At 46.9% G+C, this 13,863-nt stretch overlaps 1 protein-coding gene across 2 annotated transcripts in view; it reads right to left on the reverse strand.

Moving 5' to 3' along the window:
• Positions 1–13,863, reverse strand: part of Sh3yl1 (SH3 and SYLF domain containing 1) — a 35,225-nt gene that overhangs the window by 8,855 nt on the left and 12,507 nt on the right. For both annotated transcript variants that reach the window (XM_023704802.1, XM_023704801.1), the window contains exons 3-6: positions 9,582–9,695; positions 7,690–7,754; positions 1,880–1,992; positions 1–129 (exon numbers count right to left, since the gene is read on the reverse strand). In XM_023704802.1, coding sequence (XP_023560570.1) covers positions 1–129; positions 1,880–1,992; positions 7,690–7,754; positions 9,582–9,695 — 421 coding nt within the window. The remainder of the gene's footprint in view (positions 130–1,879; positions 1,993–7,689; positions 7,755–9,581; positions 9,696–13,863) is intronic.

The raw sequence follows: 13,863 nt of genomic DNA on the forward strand, positions 1-13,863 counted from the left end.
TTCCGGTTGGTTTCCTTCCTCTCGATCAGGCAGCTTCCTTCCAGAGAGATGCCAGCAAAGAGGCCCCTGGACTTGCAGTAGGTGAAGACGGCTGCTGGGCTCCTGAGAGCCACGTTGCCTTCCAGGTTCCTGCCAGGGCCAGAGACAGAGATCACAACGGAGAAGGCTGCCCTGCCAGGCCCACGACAGCCTCGGCACAGCACAGCACGGCAGGGCACTGGGGTTGCCTCTGTCGGCTGAGTGTGATTCTGGCCCAAGGTTAAGACAGGCACCACACCGCCAGGAGGCACGGTGACCCCGGCGCAGCAGAGGATGGCACAACGGCAGTGGGTCCCAACAGAAAGCCCCGGTGAGCCAGAGTGTGCACTCATCTTGCATGGTGCATTTGATGCCTCTTGGCAGATACCTTTCAGACCACTTCCCTTCCATAAGGAGCCTGTAGAGCCATTTTTCTACATGGCTCAAAGAACCCATTAGCATGTGAGGCTGGGGGTGGTGACACACACTTGTACTTGGAGTCTCAGAGCCCAGGGAGGCTGAGGCCAGCCCGGGCAATTAGCAAGACTCGCCTCATTTTTTTTTTTTTTCTTCTATTTCTGCGGGGTGGTTTTTCTTACTTTTTCTTTCTTTCTTTAATAGGGACTTTCTATATTTTCTAGGCTGGCCTTGAACTCACTATGTAGCCCAGGTTGGCCTCAAACTCTTGGTGATCTCCTGCCTCAGCTTCCTGGTTTCTGTCTCAAATTAGTGCTTATACTGTTTGGCCAGTTTTACATGTCTATGTCTGCTCTAAGCAACTACTCTGAAGATAACAATACGCCCTAGGATAACCATTGTTAATTTCCTGTCATCTTGTCTTGAAATTCTGTACTTTTTTATTGTTCTTTTTTACTACTAAGAAAAGAAAGAAAGAAAGATTAAAAGGAGCCAGAGGTAGAGCACTTGCCTAGGATATGTGAGGCCTGGGGTTTGAACCCCAGCACTACAAAAAAAGAATAGTATTTCATTAAAGAGAAGAAAACACACTTAAGTTTTGCTAACATAAGATACATCAACCTCAAATTTTCATGATTTAGTGTGAAAAAACATATTTTCCTTCCCTGATCAAGGCTGTCCCTTACCTGTTAAGACAACACAGCCTTGGTTAGGATAGATATATAGTTACATTCTCTTAATGAATAGAGGGATTAGTTCTAATAATGTTTGTAAATAGGATATCATGTCCGCATCTTGTATAGCAATTAACCACTAGGAAGAGAGTATGCAATGTGTTAATTATTGAAACTGTCATACGAATTTGATTTTTAAAAATTTTTTTTACTAATTTGATTTGAAACTGTCTCATTGCTATATGTCTCTCAATAAAATTACAGAAAAAGAAAAAGAAAAAAAAGACAACATAGCTTGCCTTGGCTCGCCTTGACCCTAAGGCCAGCTTTATGCTCAATTCCACAGAAACCACAGCCTATGTTTGTGAAACACTTTGTCTCTTTTTGTGCGTTCTGGTTTCTCATTTTCTGGTTCATTCCACAGGCCATGTTCTGTGAATTTTATGTCTGCTGTGACCTCCAAACTACTGGACAAGCTTCATTTTAATTCAAACTACCTCTTTTTTTTTTTTTAATTTTATTTATTTATGTGTGTGTGTGTGTGGCCAGCTCAGCCCACCAGGGGGCGGGGCTGGCTGGCATGGGGTGCTGGGGGATTGAACCACAGTCCCTGTGCTTTGCTAAGCTTGTTCTAAGTAGGTGCTTTAGACCACTGAGCCATCTCACCAGCCCCTCAAACTACCTCTTAATGCAAAATAAAAAAAAAGATGTAGCTTTTCAGTCTTTACTCTCTGACATCCATTCTATCACCGCTGCTTGCCAGGACTCACCTTCCCATGGGCCCCACTGCCACAGTGAAGTTCCCCCCGAGGGTCAGGTTCCCGCCCTTTGCAAAGGCCTCCACAGCCTTGTCATAGTTCAGAATTATCACCAGATCTGAGACCTGAAATGGAGAAACCACTCATTGAAAACACTTAAGACTAACTAGCAAAATATATGCTGAGTAAAATTCAAACATACCATTTGTCATGCAGTGAAGCCTCTATACAGACAGGGCATGAGTGTGAACAGGATGTGACCTCTGCTGCTGGCTTCCCTGTGACAACCACTAGATCTGACGACCTGTGCAGTAGGGAAGGGTGCTGCAAACTGTCACAGTCAACCAACAGATGCATGTGGGGAATCAAAGTGTGTTCTCTCTCTCTCTCTCTTTTTTTTTTTAATACTAGAAATTGAATTCTGAACCTTGCCCTTGCCAGGCAGGTGCTGTGCCACAGAGCTATAAGCCTGGCCTCAAAGTGCTCTCTGAGCCCCTAAGCCGAACTCCAAAAACCGTACCCAGAGGACTTGGCCTGGGGGCTTCCAAACCACAGCCCTGGCGAGGCCACACTTTTACCACAGGAAACCTAACCCTGGATATTTTACTGTGGGTCAAAGAGGTTCAAAACTAGGAACAAACTGGTTTTCATCAGTCGCACCCCCATCAGACTTGATTTTCCTCTAACTAAAAACAGAAGGTAGAAGGACATTCAGTGGCATGCTCACAGCACATCGAGATGGAGAAAGCCTTTCTCTCAGGTTCACCACTATGGTCAGAAAAGAACTCCAGTGTCTCCCAACTCCACATGAACTAGCCCTTGATCGCTGGTCATCCCACACTTGAAGACTGATGAGATAACCCTGAGGCATGGAGCTGACCTGAGGACCATCAGTGACTGCATCACATACACCCAGAAACCGAAGGCCTAGTGCAGGGGCCGAATGATATGGGTGTGAATCCTGAGGCTGTGCAGGGATGCTGTGGATGGCACTCAAAGCCTCAGCTTTCTCCTCTGTAAGCTGAGCATGACCAAAAAACCAGCTCTGCAAGGATGCTGCAGAGAGAACGGAGTCCTGCTCTGGTTACCACTGCCCATAAAGCACAAAAGCCCAAGCTGCCATAAAGTATGCCCTCGCTTGAATCGTTCTTTCAGTTTTCCTGATGTTTTCAAATCAATTTCTCTCTTGATCTACAGAGAAATCTTGTCATTACCAAGAGTACATGTCCTGCTTACTCAGTGCTCTTAGAAGTGTGTAGTTCCTGACGCAGGAAGGAGGTTTTGCTGAAACCCTGCCCACTGCCGGTCTCATTTTTCACACAGACAACTTCTGAGGATGCTCGTGTTGAGGGGTGCAGAATTAGGCAAGGTTCAGTATTTCTGTCGCTGTGCCATGGCCTGCTTCTCAGCCACACCTCCACTAACAGAGAAGCATGCGCACACAGCTCAGCTTTCTCTCGTGGGGCCAGGTTAGCTCTGGCCCTACCCCGCTGCTGCCCTGGCTGCAATCTCCATCTGTTCAGCGTGTCTCAGAACAGTTAAGGCTAGCATGGCTCAAAGATGCAATGAGGAAAGAAGTGCTTCGTCTGTCCCTGCTCAGTCCCTTTGAAGCAAGGGTAAGATGATCCTGTGTTCTTTGGTGACACCATTGATTAGATCGAGAACCAGGTGGCACTCTGTGGCAGCTTGATGCCACGTGACTCCGGGCTCCCAGATTAGGACTACAGCAGAACAGATTTCTGTAGTCTCCTGTGTGGCTGAGGGGGCTGTGCAGCCAGGACACCACCAGAGATTCCTGTAGAAGTGCGTGAGAGGTTTGTGCTAAAATTAATTAACAAGATGTGAGGTTTTCAACTAAATAAACTCTTCCGCATAAGAATGAACAGCAACTGTCAGCAGCTGGGGAGAGGGGTAGATGTTCTCAGGAGGTCTCTGCTCAGCTCTCCAGAGGCTGTCCTTCTTTGGGGCCACCTTGCCATGTCCCCAACATTATCCTACAGTGAGCACTGTCTGGCTCCCACTGTAAGTTCTGATAGCTGACAGCCTTGGGCCTCCACATGTGCCCTCATAAGAAGGCGGCTTCTGCAGATCCCAGGAGCCTCTGTGTGTGGGTCACAACCTCTTCATGTGTGCTCCACATATGGGGGTCCTGATGTCCTCACAAGATATAGGCCCAAGGGGAGAGGGCACAGCATTCTGGTCTCTATCAGTCCTCCTCAAGAAGGGCAAACAGTCTCTCCAAATTTCCCTGGGAAAAGCAGAATCTTTTCCTTTCTTTTTTGGATTGCAGTGAATGAAAGCAACACTGAATAGAGTTGGTGACCAAGGGTGAACAGACAGGCCACCATTGGGGATTTTGATACTTATGGCTTTGCTCTAACTGTCCTCAGAAGAAAATACCGACAGCATTTAAAGCAATCCTCAGTATAATTTCCTTAGACCATTGACCTTCACACAATCATACTTTTTTACCAGTCTTCCTCTTACCAAAATAAATTTTCCTTCCTGAAGCGACCCCTCCAGATACAGGCCATTTACTAATGCAGACCAGCTCTCATACCAGTCCCAGACAAGCAGGAGAGATTGACTGACCTCCTGCCCCTCACAGCCTGAGGACCAAATGCCTGACTGATGGTGAGGTCCTACGTGGGGTTCCAGGTGGGCTCAGGGCCGTGTAGCCCAGCATGTGTCCACAAATGCACAGGGCAGGGCATCTATCCTCAGTCAGTGACACACACAGTAGCAAGTACCAAGTGCAGCAGCCAAAGACTAGCTGTGGAGGCATGGAAACTGATGCAGGAGTGGGCTGGGGACATAGCCTTCAGGAACAGTCTCTCCACACGACTGCACACAGGAGCCCAGGGCTCTGAGGCTCTGCTGTGAGTAATGAATAAGAACCAACACAGGAGCCTGGGGAGATACTCGGCAGTCTAAGCGCCTGCCTAGAAAGTGCAAGGACCTGGGTTTGGTCCTTGGTCATGCCCCTGAACCCCGGGTGTGCTGTGCTGGCCACCGAAACCAGGGGTGGTGGTGCACGCCTATAATCCCAGTGCTGGGGAGGTTAAGACAGGAGGATCACTACAAGTCTGAGCTGCATAGCAGAGGCCCTGTACCAAATAAACAAACAGACAAACAAACAAACAGCACACACACACACAGGACCAGTGATGAAATGGTCACAGAGAGCCAGCTGCAACCCCACCTCCTCAGCCGACTAAGGGCCTCCCAGCAGAAGGTAACTGCTTTGTGCACACTTGGCAGAAAAGGGCTTCTGCTTTCTGTAGCGGAGCCGAGGAGCATCCCACACCTGCTGTGCACCGCACAGAGCTCACTGGCAGAACCAGTTTCAGAAGCGCTCGCTACATCAAGAAGTTGCTGTACAGGCAGATCGCAGGCAAGGAGCATGAAGACCCTGCACTCTACAGGCTCTATGACGTCTTAGCAGTGCCATCAGGGGCCCCAGGTTTGTCTGGTGCCAACTTGGGGCAGCAGTGTCTCCAAGGAGAGGCCTAGAGCAAATCCGCTGCTCAAAGCTGCCTGTAATAGGAACCCCATCAGCGGGAGGTTGGCGGAGCCCCTTTGCCCAGCATCGTCAGGGGCAGAGCACTTGCCAAGCCTGCACAAGGCCCCGGGTTCATCCCTGCTACCACCAACACAAAAGGGACGTGGAAACTTGAAAAGGTTAGTAACTGTCTCCCATGCAAGTCATTAAGATACATTTCCAGAGCTATTTCTCATTAAGGCAGGAGGATAAGCTTTACGATAAAGTTTCGGTGAATGCCAACCATAAATAACTGGACACGTTACATTTATGGATGAGGATGTAGGTCCAGACAGCTCAGCAGCTGCTGTCACAGGGCCAAGGGCACTGACCAGACCTGGGCCACAGCGCCCACTCCTATCGCTCGGCCATGCACCAGGCTGCTGACTGCAGGCAACCAGGCTTTTTGCTTTACAAGATGTTCATTTCAGAGCATTCCATGTCACTTGTAAGATGGTTAGGCTACTTCTCACTCACTCTTGATTATTAATGGCTAAAATGCCACAATTTCCAAAGAGCCACTGTGGAAATTCTCATTTTTGTCTTCTAGGATATTGAAATCTAACATGGTCATTATTACATCTCCCAGAATGTCTATATAAGCATTACTTGACAGGTAGCCCTTGGCCTCACATGCAGGCAAATGGAAGGTTGTAAACTCTGTGGTGATGCATGCCTGTAAGCCCGGCACTCAGGAGGCTGTGGAGGGAGCATGGCCAAGGGTTTGAGGCCAGTCTGGGCCTCAAATAGTAAGTAGTGAGTTCAAGGCCAGCCTGAACTGCACAGTGAGACCCTATCTCAAACAACACAAAACATACCAGAAAACAAACAAAAAACAAAAACAAAACAGATGGAGGCCTGTGGAAAGAGGTACCTGGAAGGCAGAACAGGATCTCACAGGATCCAGAGAACATGGGTGTGGCATGCTGAACACACCCCTGCTCAGCAGAGCCACCTGGGGTTCCCCAGGCTGTCTGAATTCACACAATATAAAAAGCAGTTCTGATAGGTACAAGTGAAATATATCTCTTCCTTGGTGGGGTGGAGGAGGTAAGGGGTAGGTCAGGTCTTGTTAAGTTGTCAAGGCTGGCCTCAAACTTGCTGTCCTCCTGCCTCAGGCTCCCACATGCCAGAAGTACAGGCAGGTGCCCACCTGCATGCCCAGTTTGAAACGTTCTCTTCACAAAGTATAGATTTTTTTTTTTACTTTTTTATTTTTTTGTGGAACCGGGGATTGAACTCAGTCCCTTGAGCTTGCTAGGCAAGCGCTTATTCTACTGAGCTATTTACCTGGCCCCAAAACTATAGCCTGTACTTTTTTTTTTTTGGTGGAACTGGAGCTTGAACTCAGGCCCTTGCTCTTGCCAGGGAAGCGCTTATTCCCCTGAGCCATCTCCCTGGCTCCCCACAAAGTACAGATTTATGCAGCAGTGAGTGGAGAAAGTCAGGAATAAGAGCTGGCAGAAGCTTCTCTTCGTAGTGCAGCTGCAGATACTGAAACTGGCAGCAGTGCAAGTGCACAACAGGGTAGCTCAGGAGAACAAATGAGCAGGAAATGTGTGTACCTATTAGGAGACCTTGTCTGCTTAGCGATAAAGCAACAGGTGGGAGATGAGCGCAGGGGAGGGCGGCCCACGCTGCTGGGCCGCGCTAAGCAAGGGTGAGCTGGCCTGTGATTTCCAGCCGACTTGCTACACAGGCTCACTAAGAGAGGAGCTACAAACAGTCGTGTCATGAGACTAATCTCCACTCAAAGAGCTTGAAAGGATTTGAATGCCGGATGTCACAGATCTGTATTCTACCACAGTGAAGAATGCATGCAGCCCCCACCCTGGATCCCCAGCGTTGGCTTTCCCATCAGCCCACTAGTGACTCACAGCCTGCCAGTTATGCTCTGTTGGATGTTGGGGTACATCTGTTGTATAGATGCATCCAAGAGGGAAGCAGATGAAAGGGAGACAGAAACCCTCCTCTCAAAGAAAAATCAGAACCATTAGATAGCTGCCCTGAGAAAGCAGAAGGATCTAGGGTACAGTGCAGGGGCAGGGTGCCTGCATGGTGTGTAAGGGCCCTGGGCACAATCCCCAGCATTTAAAAAACAAAAAATAAAAGAAGATAGGAGAGAGGGGAGAAAGAGAGCAAGAAAGAATGAAAATACAGGGAATCATTTCTGCAGGTGTTGAGAGCAAAGCAGGTAGCAGGTATAGTAGGAAACCTCTCAGTGTTCAGGTGTGGGGTTTGGGGACACAGCGACTGTGCAGGTATGCACAGTGCCACTTACCTCAATTCCTATTTCAAATCCCCCACCGAGCCCAGCAATCCCAATGGCAGAGGGTGCAGACCACTCTGAGGAAAACAAACAAAAACATATTTCAAAAACATGTCCTTGATGTATGAATATGGGAGGGGAAATGTTCAAACACCAGTGTTTCATTATAAATTGTGAGACTTGGGTATTTTCTTCCCACATTTTAAAATATTTTTTGAAGTATAAAATCATTCAAAAGTTGAGGCTCTCCCAAAGGTATTAGATCGTCATCGTGAGTTGCAGACTCAGAAGTTCCTGCCCTTTTCCTAACACACACTGGAGTGAAGACAGCTGGTTCTTACCCGCCACACATATATAATGTTTGATACTTTCAACAGGAGTATTTTCAAATGCAGCAGCAGCAGCTGTAGGCTTTGGTTACAGTTCTATCATAGCCATAAGAGATCAGAAGGATTCAAGGCTTTGTTATAAACAGTCCTAGGGGTTTCATTACACTAAATAGTTTCCATGGTGAATTTCTGAGGCAAAAACTGTTTTCGCCCTCCTATGCCTCTCAGAAGCTGAGGACATGGGTTATAAATTTAAGATCATTAAAATCCTAACAAGACACATTTCTTTACACTTGGAAGCGAAGTACAATAATTCCCTGTGCCTTAAAGTGGCACACTTTCGGATTACTGTGTGCATATTTTTCCTGATATAGAAACAGTTATGTTAAACAAGTCTAGAAAAACATATTTTTCGTTCGGTGGGGGAGGGTGGGAATGACTAACACAGTCTTGCACGCTCGCCCTTAGCGCCCTCTGGCGGCAGGTGCTGCCTTGCCTGTCCTCACCAGCCTAGCTCGAACTGTGGACACAAGGCTTCTGGCTGCAGACATTACCATGCGGTGAGTCCCCACCTCGCTTTATTTCTGAAGTTAAGAACCGTCTAGCTCCCAGGAACTGTGTCGGCGATGGGAACCTGCCTTACCTTATTTGGACAGCTTTGAAATCACTCCCTCCCTGGCTGCTGCTGCTTCTCAACCAAGGAAGAATTTAGGTTTTGCAACTAGGAGGAAGGCTGTTGGGGGTGACAGGAGGAGACCTGGCACAGATAGGTCCCCTCTTTTGCAGCCAGCCACTCTGTAAGTGGGTGGCCAGGGCCCAGCCTGGAGACGGTCATTGAGCTCCTGCAGTCTCCTGCCAGGAGACCTCTGGAAGGAGCCTCTCTGTGCAGCTGGTTTTCCCTGTGACCAACTGGACAATGTTCCAGAAAAGAGTTATCATTTCTTGATTATAGGCCGTAAAAACAACTATCAAGTGAGCAATATATTCTTTTCTAGGAGAGAACAGCACAAGTTAAGTTGTATAAAACCTTAGCTGGTCACGACCTTGACATACGTTTAAATAATACTGAAAATGTTAGTTGGTTCTTACGACTTCTGGCAAATATATTTTGAGTGAATTTCTGAAAAATCAAGGAATAGATTTCACCCCCAGAAGGTGATACTCAATTATCCTGCTCCCAGCATGATTTTACCAGTGCTGGGGACAGGAAGGGGTCCTGCAAATGTTTCAGATTCACAACCTCCCACAGAAATAGAGAGCTTGCTGGTGGCCCTGCTTTCCACATTAACTTCTCCCGGCAGAAGAAAGGTGAGATTCTCGTGCGAAGTGCCCATGCTGCCACGTGTAGGAAGCACTCCAGGAAGACCATGGAATGATGGGAAGACAGAGTCAGATCTGCCAGAGCCCAGCCTAGTTCCCCAAAGAAAGGCTCCCTGTTTTCCTTAGCTCCTGATACTCGGGCTGCCTCATCGCATGCATAGCTGGTGCGACAAGGACCAGGCTGACACCCCCTGTGAAAGCATCCATGCTGCAAAGGAACCAAAGCCAGCAGGTTTCGCAGAGACCCCAACTTACTTCCATCTGGAAGGCGTGCCAGGACAATGCCGCTGCCTCCTCGGGCCGTCACCAGGAAGCCGGCTTTGATCACAGACAAGATAGCCAGGCCTTTTGCCTTCGCAATAACATGGGCTACAAAACAGACAGAAAACAAAAATATGATCAATAGGCAGCTAGGGGCAGAATTTTGATCTTAAATCTATAATGCTAAGCTGAGCTTTTTTTTAATATGAGAATTGAGATTCAAGAGTGGAGATGATGTGATTCTGCCACTATGAAGATTAGTAAGATTATAAAATGATCTGCTATTGTATTTAACACTAGTGCACCAAAAATATAGTCCAGTTTTCAAAGCACTGGTTTAGTGACATTTCACAAAGCTCCCATGTGTGGGTGGCCACTAAATGCTGTCTATACTGTGCCCAGTCAATTTACAATATGCCAGAGAACCCCAGAAACATCACTACAAGGAATTTAATCTATTAGGAAGGTAAAGTCAGACGCCGGGCTCTACCACACAAAAAGCTTTTGTAGATGATTGCAGAAAACAAGGAATTTCTAAGACGAAATCATGTCATTCCAAACTTTAAGTCAGTAACTCAAGAATCACATACCTGAGGGTCTGGTGAAGTCACCAAACAGAACATCAGTTAAGCTGTTTTTAAGTACGGTACAGAAGGAACGCGGCATTCAAAGAGGCCAGTTTACCAAATGTAATTTATGTGTGTCCCTTAAGAGGTTACAGACATATTGTAGCACTACACGGAAAGTTGTATTTCATACTATGTAGGTTTATTCTTATAGCAACATGGTGGCAATATGCCCGCCTCCACACCTCACCTTCTAGCCTCAGTGCCCCTTGGTTATCACTGCCTATATGTAGAAACATTACCTACCCTGGGGGAGGGGGGCTGGCATGGCATGTGATGCCAGGGATCAAACCGTGGTCCCCTGCGCCTGCTTAAGCTTGCCTAAGCAGGCGCTTTAGACCACTAAGCTATCTCGCTGGCCCAACAGTGTGCTTTTAAATGAACATGTTTCACATGTTGACTGTCTTTTTACAGATTACCCAATTTCAGGGGCACCAAAATGCCCCAGTGAATAGCAGAATGCAGTGACTGCAGACCAACTTTCTAAGTTACATTCCTCTTATATATCAAAACTCATGACAGAAAGGAGGGAAAACCTGCTCCATGGAGGTTTCAAGATCTGAATATCTTATTCAGACTGCTTTGTAGGTTTCTCAGGATCCCACTAAGACTCTTGGAGAGAGCTCCTCCCAACCCTCTGCACACCTGGGGTGGCTCCCACTGAGGTACAGCGAATCCACCTCCTCCTCCAGCAGAATGCAGAGCCTTTATCAGGAGGCAGACAGAGCTGGGCATGGAATCCAAGGCAGCTGAGCCCACCTGGATGCCTCCCAGTGTTGGGGGAAACCATGTGCACACTGGTCGGTGTGCACAGCTGCTTGCCAGCCCCGTGTGTAGGGCTGCTACTGAAATTTCAGAGCTCCTGCTTGACTTTTCTTTAGACTGGAAGGCAGTGCCCCTGCCCCCTGCAGGGTGCACAGAGCTCTCTGAGCCCCGGGGAAGTATGGGTCCCTGAGGCAGAGGGACCTGCTTGGGTCACAGGGATGCCCCACACCAGCCAGTCTGCACAGTGAGCAGTGGGCTGGCTCTCAGGACGGCAGAAGCAGCTGGACACAGCAGCCAGAGGCATTATTATCAAGACTATATGGCAACAAAATTTTAAAATCTTTTTTTTTTTTTTTTTTTTTTTTGGGGGGAGCCAGGGATTGAACTCAGGCCCTTGCGCTTGCCAGGGAAGCACTTATTCTACTGAGCCATCTCCCTAGCCCTTAAAATCATTTAAGACTCTATTAAATAACTTCAGAAAGTCTAGCTGAGGAAAAGCAAGCTGTTTTGTTTTTGTTTTATGGAGGATGGAGTTGGTTAATTAAGAGTGAAACAATTCTTCTTCCAGTATTACCAGAGCTTATCTGCACAAGGATCTACTTCTTGTGAGATGTCATTCATGCAACACCTCTGGAAGCCATTGGTGTGGTGACAACAAGAAGTTATTCTCAAAGGCTCACCTCCAGTCCAGAACACTGGGGCATGATGTGACAGGAGGACAGACCTGCGAGGAACATTACACATCCTGGGAGCCCCATTCGGTGGGCTGAACCCCACTCAGTGGGGTTCCGGGCTTCTACTAGAGGCTATTGATGCTAGCTGTGCTGGAATTGCTGATTAACATCTTCTCAAACCACTACTATGCAGAAGGAAAGAGACAAAAATAACCCAATTCTTGTTGAGAAAAAGTACAACTTGATGCAAGCATCGATGTAATTGTACAGCAACATGCTTTGAGGCTAAAGTAAACCTGATTGGTTTACAATATGAAAATAAAATGTAAAGCTGTTCTTGCAGTTGTTGCTACACAGAACTTGTCTATAGCTCTAATGTGACAGAAATGCACATGATCATCAGCCTTTAATAATTTTTACTTTGGTGAGGTGAATTTTAAAGTATGAAGCAACAAAAACAAAATTTCTCCCTGGATCTTCCTGCCACCCTTGTTATCTTCAAGTAGCAAAACCATGGAGACCTGTGAGGCTCTGTTCCCCTGATGTTGGTGGCATGCTCCTGGGGAAATAGAAACAGGACCTGCCGGAGCACAGACGCCCATGAAGGTGTTGCCACCCAGGCTGGTGACACGCCTCTCTCAACCAATTTTAGTATATGTGCTGCTGAAGCAAGCACGCTTCTCTCTCAGTCAATGGTGTCTGAAACTGATGTGGCTACAGGACAGAGGAGTCAGAGCTGCGGTGCTTAGAAGGTAGCAAAGGAACTTCACACACCAACCCTTAAGCCATATGTGCTTGGTGGGTAGGAGGTAAGCGTCTGATCGAAGCCCATGGCTCCCACACTCTCGTTATAATCCACAGTGCCAAACAGCTTCTTGGTGTTCTTTTCCTCTCTGCTGTCTCTGTTCATCAGAATGGATTGTTGACAACATTGCCACTACGCTCCTGTCACACTATGGCAGGCCAGGGGTTCAAGACAGAACCTGGCTACAGCTGTCCCCTCCATAATCCTTTATTTCCAGCTCATCTGGCATCCTTTTCCTGTTCAAAGGAGCTATTCCAATGGCCTCTGTCTTTTTAGGACATAATTTTCTGAAAAGCACAGGAGATGTCTAAAGGTTACCAAACAAGACATAGTTTCCTTGGCCAAAAGGTGGTTGGCCAACGTAAGAACAATGTGCAATGATTTTAGGTCATCAGCTTAAATTCCCAAATTCACGCTGGACCCTGTGGGAACAGTACACACCACAAGTAGCCAAAGTGACTTTTACAAAGTACACATAGTTCAAGAGCAGACTAACTCATTTTGTCAGGCTATTTTGCTTCATACCTAACTACCCACAATCACTGATTCATGCACAGCAGTGTTTCTATTTGGAGTATATACAGCTGAAAACTTATTTTAATAAAGTCAAGAACAAATCTGATCTTCTGCAATGAAGTTTGAGCCTTTGATTGACCAGCAAACACAGAAGAACTGTTGACAAAATGTAGGCACCAAAGGAAAAGCAAGTCTTTTACTAGTCTTAATCTATTTGAGGCAAGGTGTATCCAAAGACGCTTTGTTGACCAAAACAACTCCAGCTCAGGTTTCTTTTTCTCCCCCCTGCTCAGGTTTCTTTATAGTAACATTATCACTAAAAGGATTTTTAGTTTGCCACTGTCAGTGATTTTCCATTTGTCCACTCACAAAAAACTTTTCACCCAGGTGGCTTTGGCACCAACAAGGAACTTGGGCATTCATGTTGTTGGTGATTTTTGGAACTAACTCTTCAGTAAAAAACAATTCAAAATACTGCAGTAGAGCAGCAGAAGATGGGCAACAGAGTGAGAAACCTCCGAATATAGGCAATGATCCCTGTAGATGGAACCAATCAGAAAAGTGCTATTGTGGACCAATCAGAAATTTGTCCTTCTTAGTCCTTCATTTGACTCTGAATCTGGGAATCTTCACAGGACCAATCTGATGATGCTCTTCTCAGCCCTTCATTTGCAGGTGTTCACAATCAACCAAAAGACACTTTCTGATTTGCATATGGTGGGCAGACACCAAACATGTTTTTGACAGAACAGTGCATACATGGCTGGAAGCCAAGTGAGTGACAGGAGGACTTTCCTAATGACTTATTTGAGAGAGAGAGAGAGAGAGAGAGAGAGAGAGAGAGAGAGAGAGAGAGAGACAGAGAGACAGAGACAAAGAGAATGAGAGTA

The sequence above is a fragment of the Octodon degus genome, unplaced genomic scaffold (genome assembly GCF_000260255.1).
Source record: "Octodon degus isolate 3935 unplaced genomic scaffold, OctDeg1.0 scaffold00204, whole genome shotgun sequence".
Lineage (NCBI taxonomy): Eukaryota > Metazoa > Chordata > Mammalia > Rodentia > Octodontidae > Octodon > Octodon degus.